Raw genomic sequence first — 20,752 nt, forward strand, 5'->3', positions numbered from 1 at the left:
ATAACATTTTAAAGAAAGACCAAAACTCAAAAACCATAATGGAGTGAAGTTCTTTACTGGGGTGGCAGACAGCTCTTTATTTATATCCTGCCTTGATAGAAAAATAGGAGTGTGGCACATAATTTAACCTTTCCCCAGTGACTCAGCATCACTATTATAAAGATCAGACCATTTGTTGTGACACTGACTCATTGTCAAAAGGTTAATTATGTCCCAGGTGCTTCATTCGAGAAGCAAGAAAGGTGTATAACAAAAGAGTTTAATCAGAAATGTTTCAAATAAAGTAGACTTCGGAATTTAACAGAAATGCTTCAGTTGCCCTGAAAAATTAAGTTATGAAGCAAATATTTTCTCCAAAGAGAACAGAGACACTGGGTGTACTTGTAATAAGGAATTTGATCCATGACTTAAATCAGGTGGGAACTTGACTTTGGCATCTCTGCTTCTTTATCTACTCAAATCTAAATGTGTATGAAGACAGAGCTCTTCAAGGTCAATAACCACATCTCATTAATCTTTGTATCTCTCTTCCTGATCTTCCTTTGATCCTGGTACAAAGTACTATAATGCTCAAGAAATGTTACTGAACAGATGGAAAGAGGAGGACAAATAACTCTATTTTCTCAAGAGACTAGGGCTTTACATAGAAAGAATAATAATATAGCCAAGTGAGTAAAATAAAAGTAAACCCATGGTTGTTGCCACTCTGGGGGTTTAGGCTATGAACCAATTTTTCTTGATGTTATTCTATCTGGACTCCCAAGTGGAAGCTTATAGATAACTAGCCTTGATAAGTATTACCGGGAGGTGGGGTCCTGTAATCTAATGCAGACTAGTCCAAATTATTTTTGGCTCCATTTAACAGCTTGTAAAATAATTTTCTGTCTTTTGCCAGCTCTAAGAGTCTTTCCCACTGAAATGTGCATCTCAGGGGAATGAGACAGAAGGCTCCTTCCCTAAGGAGCTGTGTCATCTTTCCCGTGGACTTGGGTCATTTATTCAGCAAACTGATGAACAGACAAGATACAAGGGTGGTGAGAAGCAGAATGGAGAAGAATCTTATTTTGTTCTTAAGTTTCAGAATTTCCTAGAGAAGTGGAAATTAACTGCAAAATACCAAAACAACCAAATGTATTTTTATTTAAACGGACTCTTTTTTTCCATATCATCCCTCCTGACAGTCTCCACCACAAGCCTTTGAGTGGGTTTCCCAAAGTGTCTTTCATGGGAAAACCAGTCCTTGTGAGTAACATCAGAATAATGTCAACCTACCTGTAGTCTACAGCAATATTGTGCAGCAGGCAACAGGTCTCTTATTTCAAAACGGGTGTCTGTCCCATGATAAATGAGTTCTAAGGATTCTTCATCTTCTCCCCATTCCAACCTGTACTCTGAGATGTCAGCACCAGAACTCTCAGGACTCTGGAAAGGCAGAAATTGAAGTAATTAATGCTGCCACCGAGAAGAGAATCCTACTGTGCTTGTATTCAAGTAACTAAAATGGGAAAGAGAGCAACATGCCTCAGAATATTTCAAACACATATAAAAGAAAGGCATGATCACAAATATATACACCTACTACGTACCCATAAAATTATTTTTAAGGTTTAGAAATTGAAATTTAAAATAGGGCCGGATGCGGTGGCTCACGCCTGTAATCCCAGCACTTTGGGTGGCTGAGGTGGGTGGATTGCCTAAGGTAAGGAGTTCGAGACCAGCCTGACCAACATGGTGAAACCCTGTCTCTACTAAAAATACAAAAACTAGCCAGGTGTGGTGGCGGGCACCTGTAACCCCAGCTACTCAGGAGGCTGAGGCAGGAAAATCACTTGAACCCGGGAGGCGGAGGTTGCAGTGAGCCGGGATTGCACCACTGCACTCCAGCCTGGGTGACAAGAGTGAAACTCCGTCACAGAAAAATAAAAATAAATAAATAAAATAAAATAAAAATTTTTTAAAAAGAAATGCATGAGAAACCATTTCCTCTCAATTTTGACTATGGTAAAATTTCCACAACTCTAAATAACATAAGCAAGTGGCAAGTGCTAAGGGTGATTACTATAGTATACAGAGCAAAAAAAAAAAAAAAAAAAATCATCTATATGTGCATTTTGGATTTGCAGCTTCCTTATAATTTGTATTTGTATTTGGGGGTAAAGTAGAAGAAACAGAAGTTGATGCAGAATGTGCCTGACTTACCTCCCAGCTCACTAAGACACATCCATCAGGCATACAAGAAATACAAGGTGCTTTGCACTGTCCAGGGGGCCCCGCAGCAGTGGTAATTTCTGAGACATCAGAATAGGGACCGTACTGAAAGAAAACACACACACACACACATATGTTATATATGTGTGTATGTGTTTGTGCATGTGCGTGCAAATAAAAGCTTATAACCAAATAAAGGCTAGGCTAACATCATCATCAACACAACTAATTTACAAATATTACCCAATGATTTTAACTTTCAATTCAATGTGTATAAGTTTTTCTCCTACGTACATTCCCTGAGTAGTAGATGTCTGTCATTTTTTTAAATGGAAAATAATTAGTTGGTTGACAAAATATTTTCCCTTTCTTGGGACATCTGAAATAAAAATATGCTGATTTTTGACAAAACAGGACAATCTGCTTTCATATTTCTCAGAGGACATCCAAGAAAACTAAGTTAAATGCCCACTGCAGTTTAATTTTTAATGCATAAAAATATACTTGGAATTGTCGGTGATCGAATTCAAGGTATTTCTTCTAGTTACTGGTACTTTCCATTTTGAAAATGAATGCTTCTGTAATGTTTTCTCAGTGTGTTCCCATCACCTCACCTATTCAAGAGTATCCACAGCAATCCTGATGTTATTACCATCAGTGACCACGCTGCTCAGAGCCAGGAATTGCTAGAGACTTAGCACACTTGGAGAGAGTCACAGTCACCTGAACCACCCATTTTAATGGTGGCATATTTGATACTTCAAAGGTTTAGGGCAGAGTAAAAACTTTCCAGGATAACAAAATATATGACTGTCCTTGTCAAAATGGGAAAAAAAGATGGGGAAGAAAAAAAAAAAACACCTCTCAACATAACATGCAAAGATGCTCGGGAGTTGGGGAAGCTCTCTGAAATGGACCTCGGAAGATGACTACAGCAATCTATATGGTGAATTTCTAATACAACATGAATAAACCCAAGCTGAAGATAGTTTCTTTATAGGATAAATCAGTGAAAGGGCTGAGAAAAGTACAACTCACACCAGCCCAGTTGCACATTTATCTTTGTTGTGGCAGACAGTAACTGAGAAGTTGATGAGAGAATGAGGTAGACACAAGTGTGTTCACCACCATCCATCTTCTTTTCGCTTACATAAGTTCAGGTGCATAGGCGTTAATGTTTAGACTTTTTTGTTTTCACTTGAATATCATTGTTGTGTCTGAAATTCTTTTCTATTGCAGAATTAGAAGAAATCCAGTTTCAGGTGCTCTGCCTAAGGAATAGCCCTTCTTTTATTCCTTTACTTTCTTAATAAACTTGCTTTCACTTAAAACAAAAAGTCACTGCAAGTTGGGCTTTCTTATTTTTTTAAAAAATCATCAATTAATTAATTATATTTATTTGCAGGGAGCCTATCTATACAAACTACTGGCACTTTGGATGGGACATTTAGCATTAGCTGGCTTTACCCACGCCCTTCTGCCCACTTTTATACTTCATCAATCTCTGAGTCCACCCAAAAGCCTCACAGTTAATGGGACTCCTACTGTTCATTATTCATCTCCCCCCAAATCTACATCACTTGGCAATTTTAAAGAAAAAAGGACAACCACCTTTATGGACATAACACAGACATATGTATTCTCAATCTCTGATAGCTCAACTTGACAACTCCAAATGGAGCAACAGAAGGAAGGCCAGAGAGTCCCACAGTTTTCACTTGAAACAAAACAAAAACAAGCTGATGTCCCCAGCCACTACCCCTCTCTAGTTGTAAAAACTGACCAAAGATGTTGCTGGTTCATTTAGACGAGAGTATAAAACTTTTATTAGAACTATTATATATTCCTAATTTCCCTTAACTGATAAAGTCAATAGAAGAAAAGGAAATTTTCTAAAAATTGTCAAAAGTATCTACAGGGTGATATCTTTATTTACCTTGAGTGCTGTCTTCATAGAACGATATGAGGACAAAAGAAACAAAAAACGTCTAATGCTGGGTCTGTATGAAATCACAACAATATCAACTCAGAATTAAGATTTACAGACACTGCATTAATGGTTGTCAACGTTGCATTAAGACTGCCAAAAATTTCAGGAGGCTAGAGACAGAAGTGCTAGCACTTTGGGTTCTGACTATGCATTCTGATTCAGGTTACAGTGTATGGGCTTATACTCACCCCTCCATCATTCAGAGCCCGCACCCGGAAGCGATACACGGTTCCAGGAAGCAGGTTGCCGACAGTGCACTCCAACTCTGGGCCGTGGTACACCTCCGAGGCTACGTCTTCGGGCTCCGTCATCTCCACGCTGTACTCTGAGACCTCACAGCCACTTTCAGATGCAGGAACATCTGGGAATGAAGAATTATTTTCATCTTAGAACACTTTGTACTTCCAGTTGACCAAACTGCACCAGATTTCACACAAGTTGTACAAAATATCACATAGGTGGCCTGTCCTCAGTATCTCCCTTACAAAAGAATCCCTGCCCACCAAAAAAGAGATATAAAAATAAAAGTTTCTGAATGATGTTATCCATACTCTCCAAAGCAAGTCCAGTGAAGGTTATTTAATTACATTGATAAAATAATCCCCAAATCATAGGAACATTAGATATATTTCTTCATATTGTAATGCAAGGTAAATGGAAGAAAAAGAGGGAAGAAAAATCTCTTTAATTTGAAACCAAAAGTCATACTAAATCAAAATACAGGTCCCAGGTTGGCACAATTTATTATACTTTAGACATAAGTGGTGGGAAAAAATAGTCTGCTAGAGAGTTCTGTACATTTGTATTTATAATTATATATGTTGTAAACAGCTGGGCACAACAAAAACGCTAATACAGTTTAAGTCAATGCTGTAAAAACATCAGGACCCACACAGGACAATGCAGCAGAGGTGGTTACACACAAAGACGAGGAAGAATTCCACGTGATCTTATAAACCATTCTTTGGTTTAATTTCTAAATTGAGTACAACATTTTTTTTCCATTAATAAAGTTGAAAACTTTCTGAAAAAGACTGGCTGTTCTTGAAATACTCCTTAGAAAAGTGTCCCCTGAAGTGTGGGGGATAAACCAGGTGTGTGGCACCATCAGGAAGAGGAGGATGAGGGACAGTGTTGGGGGGTTTGGATGGGGGGAATGACACACATAAAAAACCTAGGTCAACATACTTCAAGAAGAATATGGACACCTTCAACAGACAAAAACATAGATGGTCTTTCGAAGAAAGGTTTGAAACTTAACTATAAAGCTTAAGTCTTCGTCTCCGATTGTCCAAACTATCAATGTCAATGGGAAGGTTTGTTCACTCACCCCACTCTAAGTGGACTTCTTTGTGCTTTGGTCTACCCAAAACCCTCGGTGGTCGACACTGACCTGGTGCAATGCTTAGTGTGCGAACAGGGAGACTTTCAGAACACTGCAGGAGAAACACCAGAGAGAACCATCTCTTAGTTACTGTGAATTTATCAGACCTCTACATATCAGGCAAATTCCACCCCATAACTGCAAATGTTACTGAAAAGGGGTTACACACTAAATGTGTGCACATTACGGTAAGCTTTTAATGCAATTAAGATCTTCATATAAATGTATGTGTGTGTGTTTTAAGGGTGGTTATAGACTTCATATGGCACTGGGAAAAACAAAAATGATTATTTTTGAAGTTAGATTAGCAGACATGAGTACTGTATATCCTAAGCAATTCTTTTCCTTTAATTCAAAATTAGAAAGACCCTTCATGAGGACAGGGGAGAACACAAAACGACAGCTGGATGAAATTTTAAAATGGTACCATAAATGGCCAACCATTCACATACAGAGCAGAAAAGCAAATAAACTCAATATTAATCAATTGATTCTGACATTAACCAGCAGGTACTGTTAACGCTAAAATAAGTAGGCCTTTATTTTGCAGGATCTGGTTGTGTAAGGCTAGTGATATGGAAGCTGACCTGCTTCCTGAGACAGGAGAAAATCAGGTAGAGCTATACAGCTCAGCCACATTCAATTTTCTCCCTGAGAAGTGGCACAGAGGAAATGACCTCTATGCATTTGAGCAGTTCAGACTCAGTGCCACCTTGTGTAGTGCCTCACACATAGGAAGTACCACTGATAATCTCAGCTTTGATTTGGATTTACTCCAGAAAGTAAATCCAAATGGGAGGCACTCCAGAAAGCTTCGGCACTGTATAAAGATGGTCCAGCTGGACCTTCCCGTCACAGGAAGTGTCTACATGGGCAGTCTAGATGTCCTAGTACCATCCTTGGGGGCAAAAGAAAGTAAACACAAAAATTGCTGTTGCAAGTGGGTTGACTAGAAAAATTAGGCATTCAAACGGCAGGTATTCTCTTGAAAAGTCAACCCAGCACAGGGCTGTAAGCCACCATCTCTCTTTCTCTTTCATTCTAAATTATTAGTGGTTTCAAATCATAATGTTAAATATCTCTACAATGAAAGTACCTTTGGCATCTCATTTCTCACTCAGTTTTCTGAGTGTAAGTTAAAACCATTTAGATAACAATTATTTCATTTCTAGAGTACTCCATGTATATTTATTAGGTTGCTTTGAGCCTATGAGTACTATGTGGTTGAAACTAAGACTCCTGACATGTTAACTGGTTAGTCTAAGGTCATATAAATAGTAGAAACAAAAGAATGGATGTTGCCTACAGATGTGTACGTTGGGTACCACACAACTTAAGGAGGTGCCGTTCAGCTATCATGGATTTATGTTGTTTTTACAACAATTTTCCAGCAGATGGCAGTAAAGTACCTTGAGGAAGGTATGTCTCAAATTCTTAGCATTGATAGATGTGATAACAGCAGTGCTACACAGGTCTTATCTTTTCACTCGAAATTCTATAGTTTTTTAATCATTGCAATAACCGAGGTCTCCTTTATTTAGTCAATGCAAATTCCAGATAATTTTCAACCGTCACAGGTGATTATGTCAAAGACTTCTGAGAAATAAGTGAGTGACAAATGTACCTGAAAATACCACAATTCAGTAGGGAATCATTTAGGCCTATCTTACACCTTTAAAGAGCAATTCAAAAAGCTCCATTTTTCATTTCCTGACTTGATACTATCAGGTTGCATTACCAAGATACATTGTTTAAACTGCAACTTGATTCTGATGTTACAGACAGCTGGTCTGAATTTGATGAAAGAGGTTTACTTTTATATGGAAACAAAACTAACCTGGCTGTGTCCACCGGTACTGATGCAGCATGCTCGGAGTTTGTACAAAGTGCCTGGTTTCAAGTGGGTGAAGGTGTATTCGGTAGCCGACCCGCTGTAGGCCACTTCCCACTGATTCGCTGTAAAACAAGACTTATGCATGACTTTATGCCTCTTGTAAAAAATGTAGTATATCAGCCATTGCCGACAAGAAAAAGCTCTATGTTTTCAGGAAAACCAACATCTTCTTTTTCTTTTTAAATAGCCAGAAAGCTCTTCCTTTTTCTTTTACAAAGTTAAATACCAAAATAACATGGAGTCATTTTTAATACTTAGTGTTGCTGGCTAGACTACCTATTACCACCACAATTACATTTGCTATGAGGTTTGGATGTGGGAAACCATAATGAAACGTGCAGTTGGCACGGAAGGAGTGGTAGGAGACACAGAACAGGGGTGGGCAAGCTATGAAATGCTCCTGGTGTGAGGAGGCCTCAGGGGCAGGCAGGCACGGGGCTACTTCTTAGCCACGAGGCTTCTGGCAAGTCCGGGGCAGCATGTAAGAATTTCTCCCTGTTCTTATCTGCCTGGAGGTCAGAGGTAGTGAAATCCTCTTTTAAAAACTGGGTCTTCTGACTGCTTTCATGGAGCCCCACTTAAAACACAAAAATTACAGGCGGTGGCTCACGCCTGTAATCCCAGCACTTTGGGAGGCCAAGGCAGGTGGATCACCTGAGGTCAGGAGTTCGAGACCAGCCTGGCCAACCTGGCAAAACCCTGTCTTACTAAAAATACAAAAATCAACCACGCGTGGTGGCGGGCACCTGTAATCCCAGCTACTCGGGAGGCTGAGGCAAGAAAATCACTCGAACCCAGGAGGCGGAGCTTGCAGTGAGCCGAGATCATGCCACAGCACTCCAGCCTGGGCGACAGAGCGAGACTGCGTCTCAAAAAAAAAAAAAAAAAGACAAAAATGCCTAGCAGGGTGACAAAGACCAAACGTGGCATGACCCAAGTGATCTGACCACTCTGCAGAACTGAAGAGAGAAACAGTCACCAGGAGTCTGGGTGCCCCCTGAGGCTGATGCAAGACCACCCAGGGCTGCCTCAGCCGCCTGCCTGACTCACAAATCCGGGCCACCAGGAGGCTCTTCACTCCTCTGTTTTATTCCCTTTCATGCTGTGTTTCCAGCTGACCACTTTACAAAAGCCTTTTACTACATGAAGTTGTTTTAGGAGAAATGCTTTTACACTATTCCCTGGTATTTTAAGTAGAGTAACTTCCACAAATTCCCCCAGCAGCTTATTAGTTTAGATTCACGATAGAGTCGCATGCACTAAGGCCAGATGAAAAAAGTGAATAGTAAAGGCAATTATCCTGATATTACAGGTCGAAAAAACCTGTACTGAAAAGGTGACTGGAAGCAAAGATTACTGAAAAGATTCACTCACTCACTCAGTCATGCAGTGGCAAAGTTGTTAACTATAAGTCTAGAATGGCCCCTACTTTTGATTTGATTTGTCATCAGTAGCTAAAGGGAGCCATGAGAATTCAAAACACACTTAAATATTCACAAGGAGCCATTGGCATACACATGACTTCTATCCTACGTGGGTTTTTCTAATGAAGAAAAGCTAAACCAGGTTTTTTTTCTTCTTCTTCTTCCAAGACAGGGTCTTGCTGTGTTGCCCAGGCTTAAGTGCAGTGGTGTGATCTCAGCTCACTGCAACCTCTGCCTCCTGGATTCCAACGATTCTCCTGCCTCTGCCTCTCGAGGAACTGGAATTACAGGCACATGCCACCATGCCCAGCTAATTTTTGCATTTTTTCTAGTAGAGCCGGGGTTTCTCCATGTTGGCCAGGCTGGTCTTGAACTCCTGACCTCGTGATCCACCCACCTCAGCCTCCCAAAGTGCTGGGATTACAGGTGTGAGCCACCACACCGGGCAGTTCTAAACCAGGTTTTTAGCACAAAATATGATTTTATGTTTAGAACAGCTGTGCTCATCTCAAAATAATTCTCATGTTTTCAGCTTAAAATAGGACCCAATAGATTTAAAAACAAAAAAAATTCCAGGTGGTTCTCATGGTACAGAATAAAAAGCCAGCCACACATCAGCACTGCTGGCTTGTAAAAGTTATATCAATCCTCTCTGTTTTAGGCATAAGCAGTGCCATTTTTTTTTTTTTTTAATTAATGGTTAGAGGGATTATTACAGTGGTGAGATGATATGTCATTTAAAAAGTTTTAAAGACTATACTTTTCTCTATTAAAGTCTAATGAACGAAAGAAAACCTCAGAATTTTTAAAAAGGCACTAAGGAATTTTATTTCTAATATTTGTCCCATGTTAATCCACCCAGTATAAATAGTAATAAATACATAATCTGAAGTAAAATGACAATGAAGTCGGAAAGAAATTTTCTAAACTTGTTATAAAAGTGCAACTCTTGTCACTAGCCCACAACACTATATGTTTCATGCATGGGAATTTATAGATTACTGAACCCACTCCTTCACTATCTCCACCTCACCATTTCTGCTGATTGCCACTGATACTTCCTTTGCTTATAAGATTTTTTTTTTTTTAGATGGAGTCTCACTCTGTCACCAGGCTGGAGTGCAGTGGTGCAATCTCAGCTAACTGCAACCTCCGCCTCCAGGGTTCAAGCAATTCTCCTGCCTCAGCCTCCCAAGCAGCTGGGACTACAGGTGCATGCCACCACGCCCAGCTAGTTTTTGTATTTTTAGTAGAGACGGGGGTTTCACCACATTGGCCAGGATGGTCTCAATCTCTTGACCTCATGATCCATCCACCTCGGCCTCCTAAGGTGCTGGGATTAGAATGTGAGCCACAGCTCCCGGCTGCTTATAAGAATTTCCAGAGAACGTATGGCAAGTTAGGAGATGAAAACACTAAATTTACCCAATTAATTAGGAATTCTAGTTGAAAAAAAGACATGGAAGCTGAGTGTGGTGATTCATGCCTATAATCCCAGCACTGTGGGAGGCAGAGGTGGGAGGATTGCTTGAGGCCAGGAGTTTGAGACCAGCCTAGATAACATAGTGAGACCCCATCACTATGAAAAATGTATTCTTCCTCATCTTCTGAGGCAGAAGAATCACTTAAGCCCAGAAGTTTGAGACTGCAGTGGGCCATGTTTGTGCCACCACCCTCCAGCCTGGGTGACAGAGTGAGACCATGTCTCAAAAAACAAAACAAAAACAAACCAAACCAAAGAAACAAAAGCAAAAGATCAACCAAACAAAACACCAATGAAAAAGACACAGAAAAAATTTTAAATAACACAAATGTAAGTTTCAAGTAGACTCTGATCTCTGGTGCTGTATTTGAAATAGAAAAACTGCCAATATGTGATTCAAGTTTGTTTATTGTAAAAATGGTTCTATCTTTAGAATTAATGGTTGCTTGCTATTACTATAAAGATGTTTACTATATCAGAAAATAGAGCTTGCTACTGGATTTGAATAAAACAATTGCCAAAAAGTTCACCTTCAGAATTTCCATCAGTAATCTCTAGCAAGTACTTGAGGATTTCTGAACCACCATTGTCCTTAGGAGGATCTGGAAAATAACCAAATGTCTTATTAGCAATAAAAGGATATTGATTTTTATAGGTAAACATCATCAGGACTCATAAAATCACACACCATTATATTATCTTAATTCTAGACTTGACCAAAAGGCAAAATAATTTATTTCACCAACTCCATTGTTAAAGAAAAAAAAAAAAACAAAAAAACCAGGAATCTCTGAATACTATCAGATTATTCAAACTTCTTAAATCTAGAAATGTCAAAGAGCATTCGTGTAGTGAAATATGAACCAAAAACTCAGTACAAACTGATCAAGTTGTTGAATTTACTTGAAGGTGCTCTTTAATATATTTGATGATTTTTATATCAGATGATATGTTCATATTTCTTATTTTATTCTTTTTATTTCACTTATTTTATCAGTGACCAGATTTTTTTTTTCCCCTCTGAGATGAGTCTCGCTCTGTTGCCTAGGCTGGAGTGCAATGGCTCCATCTCGGCTCATGGCAACCCTTCCTGCGTTCAAGTGAGTATCCTGCCTCAGCCTCCCGAGTAGCTGGGATTACAGGCACCCACCACTACGCCTGGCTAATTTTTTTTGTATTTTGAGTAGAGATGGGGTTTCACCACGTTAGGCTGGTCTTGAACTCCAGACCTCAGGTGATCCACTCGCCTTGGCCTCCCAAAGTGCTGGGATTACAGGCATGAGCCACCATGCCCAGCCGAACAGATTCTTTTGAGTGATGGAAAGGAATGGAAAGAGAAGTACAAAATTTATTGACAAAATAAATAAAATATCCAAATGGAATACGTCCATTCTAGCACAGTTTCCTACCAAGCAAACTTTACATCCCAGGTGAATGTGGTATGAAACCAGAGGTGTGGATCAATGAGTACCAGTGCACCAGCAGACAGCCTGAGAAAGAAGGTTCTGGCTTATTACTAGAGCCCTAGGTGCCTTGGGTATATAGACTACCCATAACTCTAACTCTGTGCCTGCAGGAATTTTACTTTCTGAGCAGAAAAACACTTTCTTTGCAGCCTAATTTTGCAAAACTATAAAGAATGTACCTTTATATTGTCTGTCTGCCACCTCGATATTCTTAGACATAATGGAGATTTTTCTAAAAAACCATAAGTTTTACTTATATATAAATTTAGAATATTCACTTCCCCTCTCCTTCACCTGATTTCCATTAATGTATATATATTTTAGTAGATATTTACAATAATAATTATAAAGGTAAATACTATAGCATATAGCTGTAGCGTTGACAGAACTTTCTGAGGTTCTTTGAGAGAAAAGCTCTATGGTCTGGCTAAAAGCACATCTAGATTTTTATCATTTCTCTGAATTCTATCCATCTTTTGGGGAAACAGAAATCCTAATAATTCTATCTCACAATTATTAGGTAACTTGAAACAGTTATATATCTTAGTGGTTGGTTTAATAATGTTTTAAATTCTCCTTATATTACCTGGCTGCAAGGTAAAATTTTATTTAAGATTTCAACTTTTTTTTTGCCTATTAGTTAATATTTTTATGACATTAGTAAAAATGATATGCATAACACTTTTACATATTAATTATCAACCTTCTAACTGTATTCATTTTATTGAAATAATCCACACAGCAGAGGTGAGGCACAATATCCTTTTACCAGACAACCTCAAACTCCTTATGAACTTTAATACTAAAATTTCCCAAACAAACACCAATGAAAACAAAACTATCCCTAATTCATTGCAACTTAAACATTCTGTATGCCAAAGTTTACTTAACAAACCTAAATTTTGAAATTTATTTTCAATATTAACTTCATAAATCAGAATTTTTCTATTAAGTATTGCTAATCTTTTAAGGATGAACTATTGAAGAATGAACGATGCATGCAGAGATTACTACATTCAAATCAATGCCTTAAAAATACAGGAGAAAAGATATGTAATACAGGAAAATCATAGAGTAAATGAGATACTCTTAAAAATCATCCGTTTTAATTTCCGCTAAAATTTAATTGTCCTTCATGATTACATTTTAACGAAACTGTCCATTCCAATTTGTAGACTTCTCAGGATTTTTCTCACATATATATTCCGAACGTAGAAAACTTCTGTAAATAATACCATCCATAATGTTTTTGGCTTGTCACTACTAAAATTAATCATTTCTAAAAAATATATCCAAAGGAAAAAAAAAAAACAGCAGCAGCAGCAGCAGCAGCAGTAAAACATACCCCATTTGACACTAAAGCCATGAGATGTAACTGGGCCTTTGACAAGTGGTCTGGTAGGAGGTCCAGGCCTGTCAGGACTCGTCGTACAAACAAGAACTTCGCTTGGACAGCTTTTTCCTTCCGTATTAGAAGCAGTCAGCTAGAACAGAACCAAGGAAACGTTAACATGCTTTAGTTATCAGGGATCACTAAATTAATGGTCACTTTTTAACATGGTGAGATGAAGGCACCCACAAACTCAGACAGACACACATTTTTTTCTCTTTAAACTCAAGTATTGATTTAACAGTATTTATATTATAAATCATTTACTGTATAGTTGGTTATTAACAATTAAAAATAAAACCAGCTGGGCATGGTGGCTCATGCCTGTAATCCCAGCACTTTGGGAGGCTGAAGTGGGTGGATCACCTGAGGTCAGGAACTCGAGACCAGCCTGACCAACATGGAGAAACCTCATCTCTACTAAAAATACAAAATTAGCCAGGCATGGTGGTGCACGCCTGTAATCCCAGCTACTCAGGAGGCTGAGGCAGGAGAATCCCTTGAACCTGGGAGGCAGAGGTTGCGGTGAGCCACGATCATGCCATTGCACTCCAGCCTGGGCAACAACAGGGAAACCCTGTCTCAAAAAATAAAAAAATAAAAATAAAATAAAACCATAAGGTGGGTTTTAAAGATATTTTTACCCTTTCAAAAAGACATAATAAAACAAGTATGTCATCACCTGATTTGTATTGTTTCGTGAAAGGAAAATGTAGGGTGAGTGGGGACATAAAAATAGCCCCACTTTTTAAAGAGTAGGGCAATGCCACCTTGTGGAGAAATGTTAGCAGTATAGCTATGTTCTCATAGACAGCATGGATAATAAGGGTTTTTAAAAATGTTAAAAATTATCATTTCCTTCAAATAGTCACATACTGCACTTGATAATTTGGCAACTATTTATTGAGTGATTGCTATGTGCCAAATAACAGCATTTGGTCCGCCACTTAGAGAAGAACGTGTGGAATCAGAAGACAATCCTATCTTCCAAAATACACACTTGTCATACTAGAAAATATGGTGCTGCAGAATATTGTTTTGATCTCTTAATGATTATAAAGTCATATTCACCTTTTTGGCTACTACACACGGTCCTATAGTAACGTTATAGTGACTGTTAATGACCAAAGACAGCCCAGGTCGGGAGGGGGTGGGTCATGGAAGAGAAAATTAAAAACAAGTGAGGAAAAATAAATGGGCAGAAGAGCAAAGAAAAATGAAGAGCAAAGAGAAGTCTGATTGAAAGGAAAAAGGTATGGAGTGCAGGTGAGTGACAGGTACACTCCAGCATCTGGTATGCCTCTTCCCAGGCAAGGGTACCTAGCCATGCTGCAAACGCAATTTATTACAGCACATGATGACAATTTTTATGCTCACAAACTGGTTTTAAAATTACAGCATGGGCCAGGCGCAGTGGCTCACGCCTGTAATCCCAGCACTTTGGGAGGCCGAGGCAGGCGGATCATGAGGTCAGGAGATTGAGACCAGCCTGGCCAACATGGTGAAACCCCTGTCTCAACTAAAAATATAAAAAATTAAAAATTAAAAAAAAAAATCACCCCAGCTTAGTGGCGCACGCCTATAGTCCCAGCTACTCGGGAGGCTGAGGCAGGAGAATTGCTTAACCCGGGAGGCAGAGATTGCAGGGAGCTGAGATCGTGCCACTGCACTCTAGCCTGTGTGACAGAGAGAGACTCCATCTCAAATAAATAAATAAATAAATAACTAAAGCATGGTGTGCACTTTATAAATGTTACTTTCAAAATGTAAAAGGCTGTCAACTTCAGTTTTTAACCTGTAGAGACAATCTGACATGGTAAATGGTGAAATAGAAAACAGTTTCATTTTTAAGCAGTTCAGACAGCAAAACGACTGACTCACCCTGAATTTATACTGTGTGCTTCTTTTGAGATTTTTCACAGTACATGTTAAATCCTCTCCAGTGTATTTTGGGTGGAAAAGGTTATCCTGAAAAGGCAAAGCCAGGAAGAAACATCAGTACCAAAAATTCTGGGCATTAAATACCTTTGGATATAGGATTTTTATACTGCCTTTCCCTACCATCAGTAGCAACTGGCCAGAGGTCTGGCAGCTACTTTTGCAAAAGAGAAAAATCAGAAGCCCAGAGTATTGTGGATAGCACTTGAGTTTTAAATAAAAATTTATCTCCATCACAATGTAATTTTTCCTGGGTCTGGTCAAATTTATTGTGACAAAGAAGTTAAGGACTTTTTGAAAATACATTTAACATTTTTAATGTTGTCATGAAAAAAGTCTTTGTACTGAGGTCCTTACTACCAAGCTGCAATGTGCTATGCAGTAACATGTGGCTGAGCTTCCTGACCACACAGTGCCCTCTTCTGGCCAAGGGAGAAAGGACAGCTTCGATGAGAAAGGGCATAATCCTTTAGGAGGGCAAACATCCCACTAGAAGTTGAATTCAGGGAACTCATTCAATAGTTCTGTCTCTATCATTCTATCATTCACTATCATCACTCACCACTACTTAGCACCTTCTCTGTGTCGGGTTGTCCTCTAGGCTCTAAGGATTCAGCACTGCTCAAGAACAGAAAAGGCCTTGCCCACAAGAAGTTCACATTCCAGTGGGAGAAGACAATACAGAAAAACCACTACATATGTCACATGGTGTTAAGTGCTATGACAAAAACTAAAGCTAGGTAGGAGGATACAGTGGTGGAACTAGTGAGGGCTTTCTACAGCTGCTGGAGGTAAATATGGCAGCCATATGTGGCTCTTTGAATTTAAGTTTATTACAATTAAAAACTCAGTACTGGCTGGGCGTGGTGGCTCACAACTGTAATCCCAGCGCTTTGGGAGGCCGAGGTGGGCAGATCATCTGAGGTTGGGAGTACGAGAGCAGTCTGACCAACACGGAGAAACCCCGTCTCTACTAAAAATACAAAATTAGCCAGGCGTGGTAGCGCGTGCCTGTAATCCCAGCTACTCAGGAGGCTGAGGCAGGAGAATCACTTGAACCTGGGAGGCAGAGGTTGTGGAGAGCCGAGATAGCACCACTGCAGTCCAGCCTGGGCAACAAGAGCGAAACTCCATCTCAAAACAAACAAGCAAACAAACCCTCCATACTATAGGCCAACAAGCCTTATGTCAGGTGCTTGAGAGTTGTATGTGTGTAAGCACCACCATACTGGATGGCACAAATTATAAAAATATTTCCATCACTGCAGAAAGTTCTATTGGGTGGTGCTGTTCTACAGGGTGATCAGGGAAGGACTGTCCAAAGAAATGACATATGAGAATAGACCTGAAGAAAATGAGGGAAGGGAATCAAAGACATCCAGAAGGGCATTCTGACCAGAAGGCAGAACTGCAAAGGCCTTGAGGCCAGAGCACACCTGGTGTGTTTAAAGAACAGACTAGAGGCTGGCTGGGCATGGTGGCTCACACCTGTAATCCCAACACTTTGGGAGGCTAAGGAGATCACGAGGTCAGGAGATCAAGACCATCATGGCTAACACGGCGAAATCCCGTCTCTACTAAAAATACAAAACAAAACAAAACAAAACAAAAAAAAATTAGCCGGGCATGGTGGCAGGTGCCTATAGTCCCAGCCACTCGGGAAGCTGAGGAGAATGGCGTGAGCCTGGGAGGTGGAGCTTGCAGTGAGCCAAGATTGTGCCACTGCACTCCAGCCTGGGTGACACAGCAAGACTTCATCTCAAAAAAAAGAACAGACTAGAGGCTGATAAGACTACAGTGGAAGGAACAAGGACAGTAATGGAGAGCCCAATCACACAGGACCCGGTGGGCACTGTAAGAGCTCTAGGGATTTTACTCTGAAAAAGAGGGGAAGGCACTGAGACAGGAAGGATTCTGAGCAGGGCGTTGACACAATCTATTTGTATTTTACAAGATCATGTTCTCCACCCAGGCTTTGCATGGAGAACAGGCTGTAGCCTAGTAAAGATGAAGTTAGGAATATTAAGAGGCTATAATCCAATAACAATATCATGTTATTGCAACAATCCAGGGGTGAGATGAGTGCCTCATAAAAGGGTAGTAGCTGTGGAGATGATTAAAAAAAAAAAATGGTTAATTTCTAAGGAAGATTCAAAAGGATTTTCTGTCTGATTATATATGGGTCAAGGATGACTCCAAGAGTTTTTGTCTCCCCAGCTAAAAGAATGGAAATGTCATTTACAGAGATGGGAAAGAACAGGCTGCTGTTGGTAGTGGTGGTGACAGAGGTAGAAATTAAGAGTTTGGTTTTGGGCCAGGCGCGGTGGCTCATGCCTGTAATCCCAGCACTTTGGGAGGCCGAGGAGGGCAGATCACGAGGTCAGGAGATCAAGACCATCCTGGCTAACACAGCGAAACCCTGTCTCTACTAAAAATACAAAAAACTAGCTGGGCATGGTGGTGGACATCTGTAGTCCCAGCTACTCTGGAGGCTGAGGCAGGAGAATGGCGTGAACCTAGGAGGTGGAGATTGCAGTGAGCCAAGATTGGGCCACTGTACTCCAGCCTAGGCGACAGAGCGAGACTCGATCTCAAAAAAGAAAAGGAGTTTGGTTTTGAACTTACGCAGTTAATCTCATTCCATGGTGCCCTGTAGCTATAACAATACTGACTGGTACAAAACACAGAGAGGTATAAAATCTGTAAAACTCACATTTTCATCCTCCTGAATTTCCAAGGTGTAGGTGATCACTTCCTCGGGTGAACAGCCTTCTGGCTTACTCCACTGCAACGTGACCCACGTGATGCCAGCTCGAACCAGCCTTGGTGCAGAAGGCATCTGAGGGATATTTCCTAATGTGTAGCACACCACCTCTTGGCTGTAACCACTGTAGAGAAAGGAAGTGAGGCACACAGTTAGAAGCATGTGAACAGGCTTGGCACTTTAAAAGAGGAAGGCTCAGCCTGCATACTACCCAACTCAGCCTGGCAGGTAGAGTAAGCAAAGCCAGGCAAGGATGCTGTGTGTGATATTCCCTATAACCACCTTCGGCTTCCCCATCCCCCTACCCCATGATCTTCTACTAGACACACACATCAAGTCACAAGACAATATACAGCTGGCCTTCTGTATCCTTGGGGTCCGCATCTTGAGTCCACATGAATGAAGTGATGTGTGGGCATTATATTGGATATTACCAGCAAGTTAGAGAAGATTTAAGGAGGGAAGGATGTGTGCAGGTTATATGCAAAGACTAAGCCATTTTATATCAGGGACTGGGGCATCCATAGATTTTGGTATCCATGGCAGGGAGGTTGGGGAAGTCCTGAAACCAATCCCCTGTGGAAACTGAAGGACAATGGTACTTAAGAATTCATTTTCCCCCTCAAAAGCACTGGACAGAAGGCATAGCACAGTGCAATGTCTATCAAGGTATAGGTCAAGAAGCCTTCAAATCAATATGAGCAACAAATATTTGTTGATGAAATAATGTTTTACAAATATATACAGTGCTGTTTTTTGGAAGTTGGTGGATGCTTCCAATTCATTTAAAAATTCTTGAACCACAGAAGGCTTTTTATCGGTATGATTTTTTCAACCAGGGAACTCTAAAACTATAATGGCTACCATGGTGGAGTTGGCAGGTCTGTAAAACTTTGTGATGTTAAAAAGAGGTTCTTCAGGCTGGAAAGAAGGTTGGGGACCACTGATGTGCAAAGCCTTTAAAAAGATTTCAACAAGCAGTGAATGAAAGAAAAAGATTTTTCCCTTAATCAAGAGTTACCCCGCAAGTGCAATTGAAATGTGGCCTTTTCAAAGCCTCTTTAATCAATTGATACCTTACAGTACACCCATTCTTGCCTTTCTCATACAGGCTACAGGCCTGCAGGGGCCTCCAAGACAGTCCAGGTTTTCTCCAATTCTATATCTGCCCTGGGCTTGACAACAATGGCCAGCCCAGCATCTCTTTCTTTATACCAGGAAACACTCATGTAATTGAAAAAGGGCAATTGAATCAAGAGCTCGCTAAAGTGATAAAAGAAAAAGGCATGTTATCTAAAAAAATAAAGCTCCAAGAGGAATTCCTTTCAAAATCTGTACTGCTGCCTTCACCTTGGTTCTTAGAGACCCCTAGTGGGGCCTTCGCGATACAGCTTGCAAGACTGCAGAGGCCATAGTGGCATTCACCGGCTTAAAGGAGGCCTTCTCTCCTCTGATTAGGATTCCATCTTGCAAAACCTCCAGTTGATTTCGTGTGGAGGCAGCAGGCTTCCTCATGCCTTTCAGTGATGCAAAAGAAGGCTCAAGATCACCATCCAAAGGCTGAAGGGCAAGAGGACAAGGAAATATCATACCTGGTGCCAATGTCGTTTCGAGCGGCCAGCCTGAATGTGTACCCCATTGCCGGACAAAGCTTTGTCAATTTGCAGTGCTTCTGGCTCCCGAAGAAGCACTGTCTGAAACCACTGTTTCTTTTTCCCTAAAAGTAAACAATGAAACAATGTATATACTTCAAAAAAAAAAAAAAACCCAGATAATCCTAAATAAATGAAAGAGCATCTTGAATATCTTGAATAACTGTTTAATTTCCTAGTTTGAATGAACAAAAACAATAGAAGCTTATAGGGAAGTGCCCATGTTGCAAATAAAGCACTCTATGATGAAATCTCATCTTTAACATAAAGGCACTACAGAAAATTCTGTAATTGAGACAGGTAATTCACTACACCTGTGGTATATCTAAAGTGATATTTTTTGGTTAACAAGATTAAAAAAGGTCCTTTCAGGCATAAGACGATGCTCCAGTTAACGATCACAATTTCCAAGATCCTCTTCCTTACTTGGATTGGCCGAAAATGCCCAGCCTGATCAACCAAGAGTCTGACTGCATCCACAGAGGGGTCACTGGCTCTGAAAATACACAGCCTTTCCCAGTAACTTCTGAGCACCTAAAGACCCATCTCTGCAGCTGAGTGTGCCGTACAAGGCCCTCTCCAGCTGTATCTCTCCTGCCAGGCAGTGGCCTCCAATACCTTCACGAGTACATTCTAGTGACGGTGAGTTGTTTCTTCACTGATCGCTGATACTGGTCACGAACCTTTGAATCATTTTGTCCATGTCTACTTTGCTCGTAACAGTGCTTTGGACAAACTGGGAGCTCAATCAATGCTTGCAGAGTGGAAGTGAATGATAAGTACTTGGAACACTGGTTGAATTAATCTATGTATATTACAGTCACCCTAAGTTTCTTGTCAGGCTAAAAATGTACTTTGAATGCCTTCCTAGCCTTACATGATACTTCAAATTCCTTGAAGTACAAATAAAACACTCTAGCAGGGTCTCATAACAGGCCCAACAAGTAAGAAAAAAGCCTAACTGCCCTATGCCATACGCAGAGGCATGTAACACTCTTATCAGCAGTTTGTTAGAATACTTCCTACACATAATCCCCATTATCTTACTATCTTATCCATGTTCATGCAAAAGAAAACCATATGCTAACATTGAATGGATCTTAGCATTCTAACTGGACAGGCCCAGGGCCTTGAACAACCTCTTGGAAGTTCTCTATTT

The 20,752-nt window shown here is 40.2% G+C and overlaps 1 protein-coding gene across 2 annotated transcripts in view; it reads right to left on the minus strand.

Moving 5' to 3' along the window:
* Window positions 1-20,752, minus strand: part of FNDC3B (fibronectin type III domain containing 3B) — a 362,808-nt gene that overhangs the window by 52,222 nt on the left and 289,834 nt on the right. For both annotated transcript variants that reach the window (XM_023213445.3, XM_023213446.2), the window contains exons 12-21: window positions 19,534-19,658; window positions 17,891-18,065; window positions 15,121-15,207; window positions 13,195-13,333; window positions 10,914-10,985; window positions 7,420-7,538; window positions 5,529-5,634; window positions 4,387-4,559; window positions 2,200-2,313; window positions 1,273-1,422 (exon numbers count right to left, since the gene is read on the minus strand). In XM_023213445.3, coding sequence (XP_023069213.1) covers window positions 1,273-1,422; window positions 2,200-2,313; window positions 4,387-4,559; window positions 5,529-5,634; window positions 7,420-7,538; window positions 10,914-10,985; window positions 13,195-13,333; window positions 15,121-15,207; window positions 17,891-18,065; window positions 19,534-19,658 — 1,260 coding nt within the window. The remainder of the gene's footprint in view (window positions 1-1,272; window positions 1,423-2,199; window positions 2,314-4,386; window positions 4,560-5,528; window positions 5,635-7,419; window positions 7,539-10,913; window positions 10,986-13,194; window positions 13,334-15,120; window positions 15,208-17,890; window positions 18,066-19,533; window positions 19,659-20,752) is intronic.

Source organism: Piliocolobus tephrosceles, chromosome 2, assembly GCF_002776525.5.
Source record: "Piliocolobus tephrosceles isolate RC106 chromosome 2, ASM277652v3, whole genome shotgun sequence".
Classification (NCBI taxonomy): domain Eukaryota; kingdom Metazoa; phylum Chordata; class Mammalia; order Primates; family Cercopithecidae; genus Piliocolobus; species Piliocolobus tephrosceles.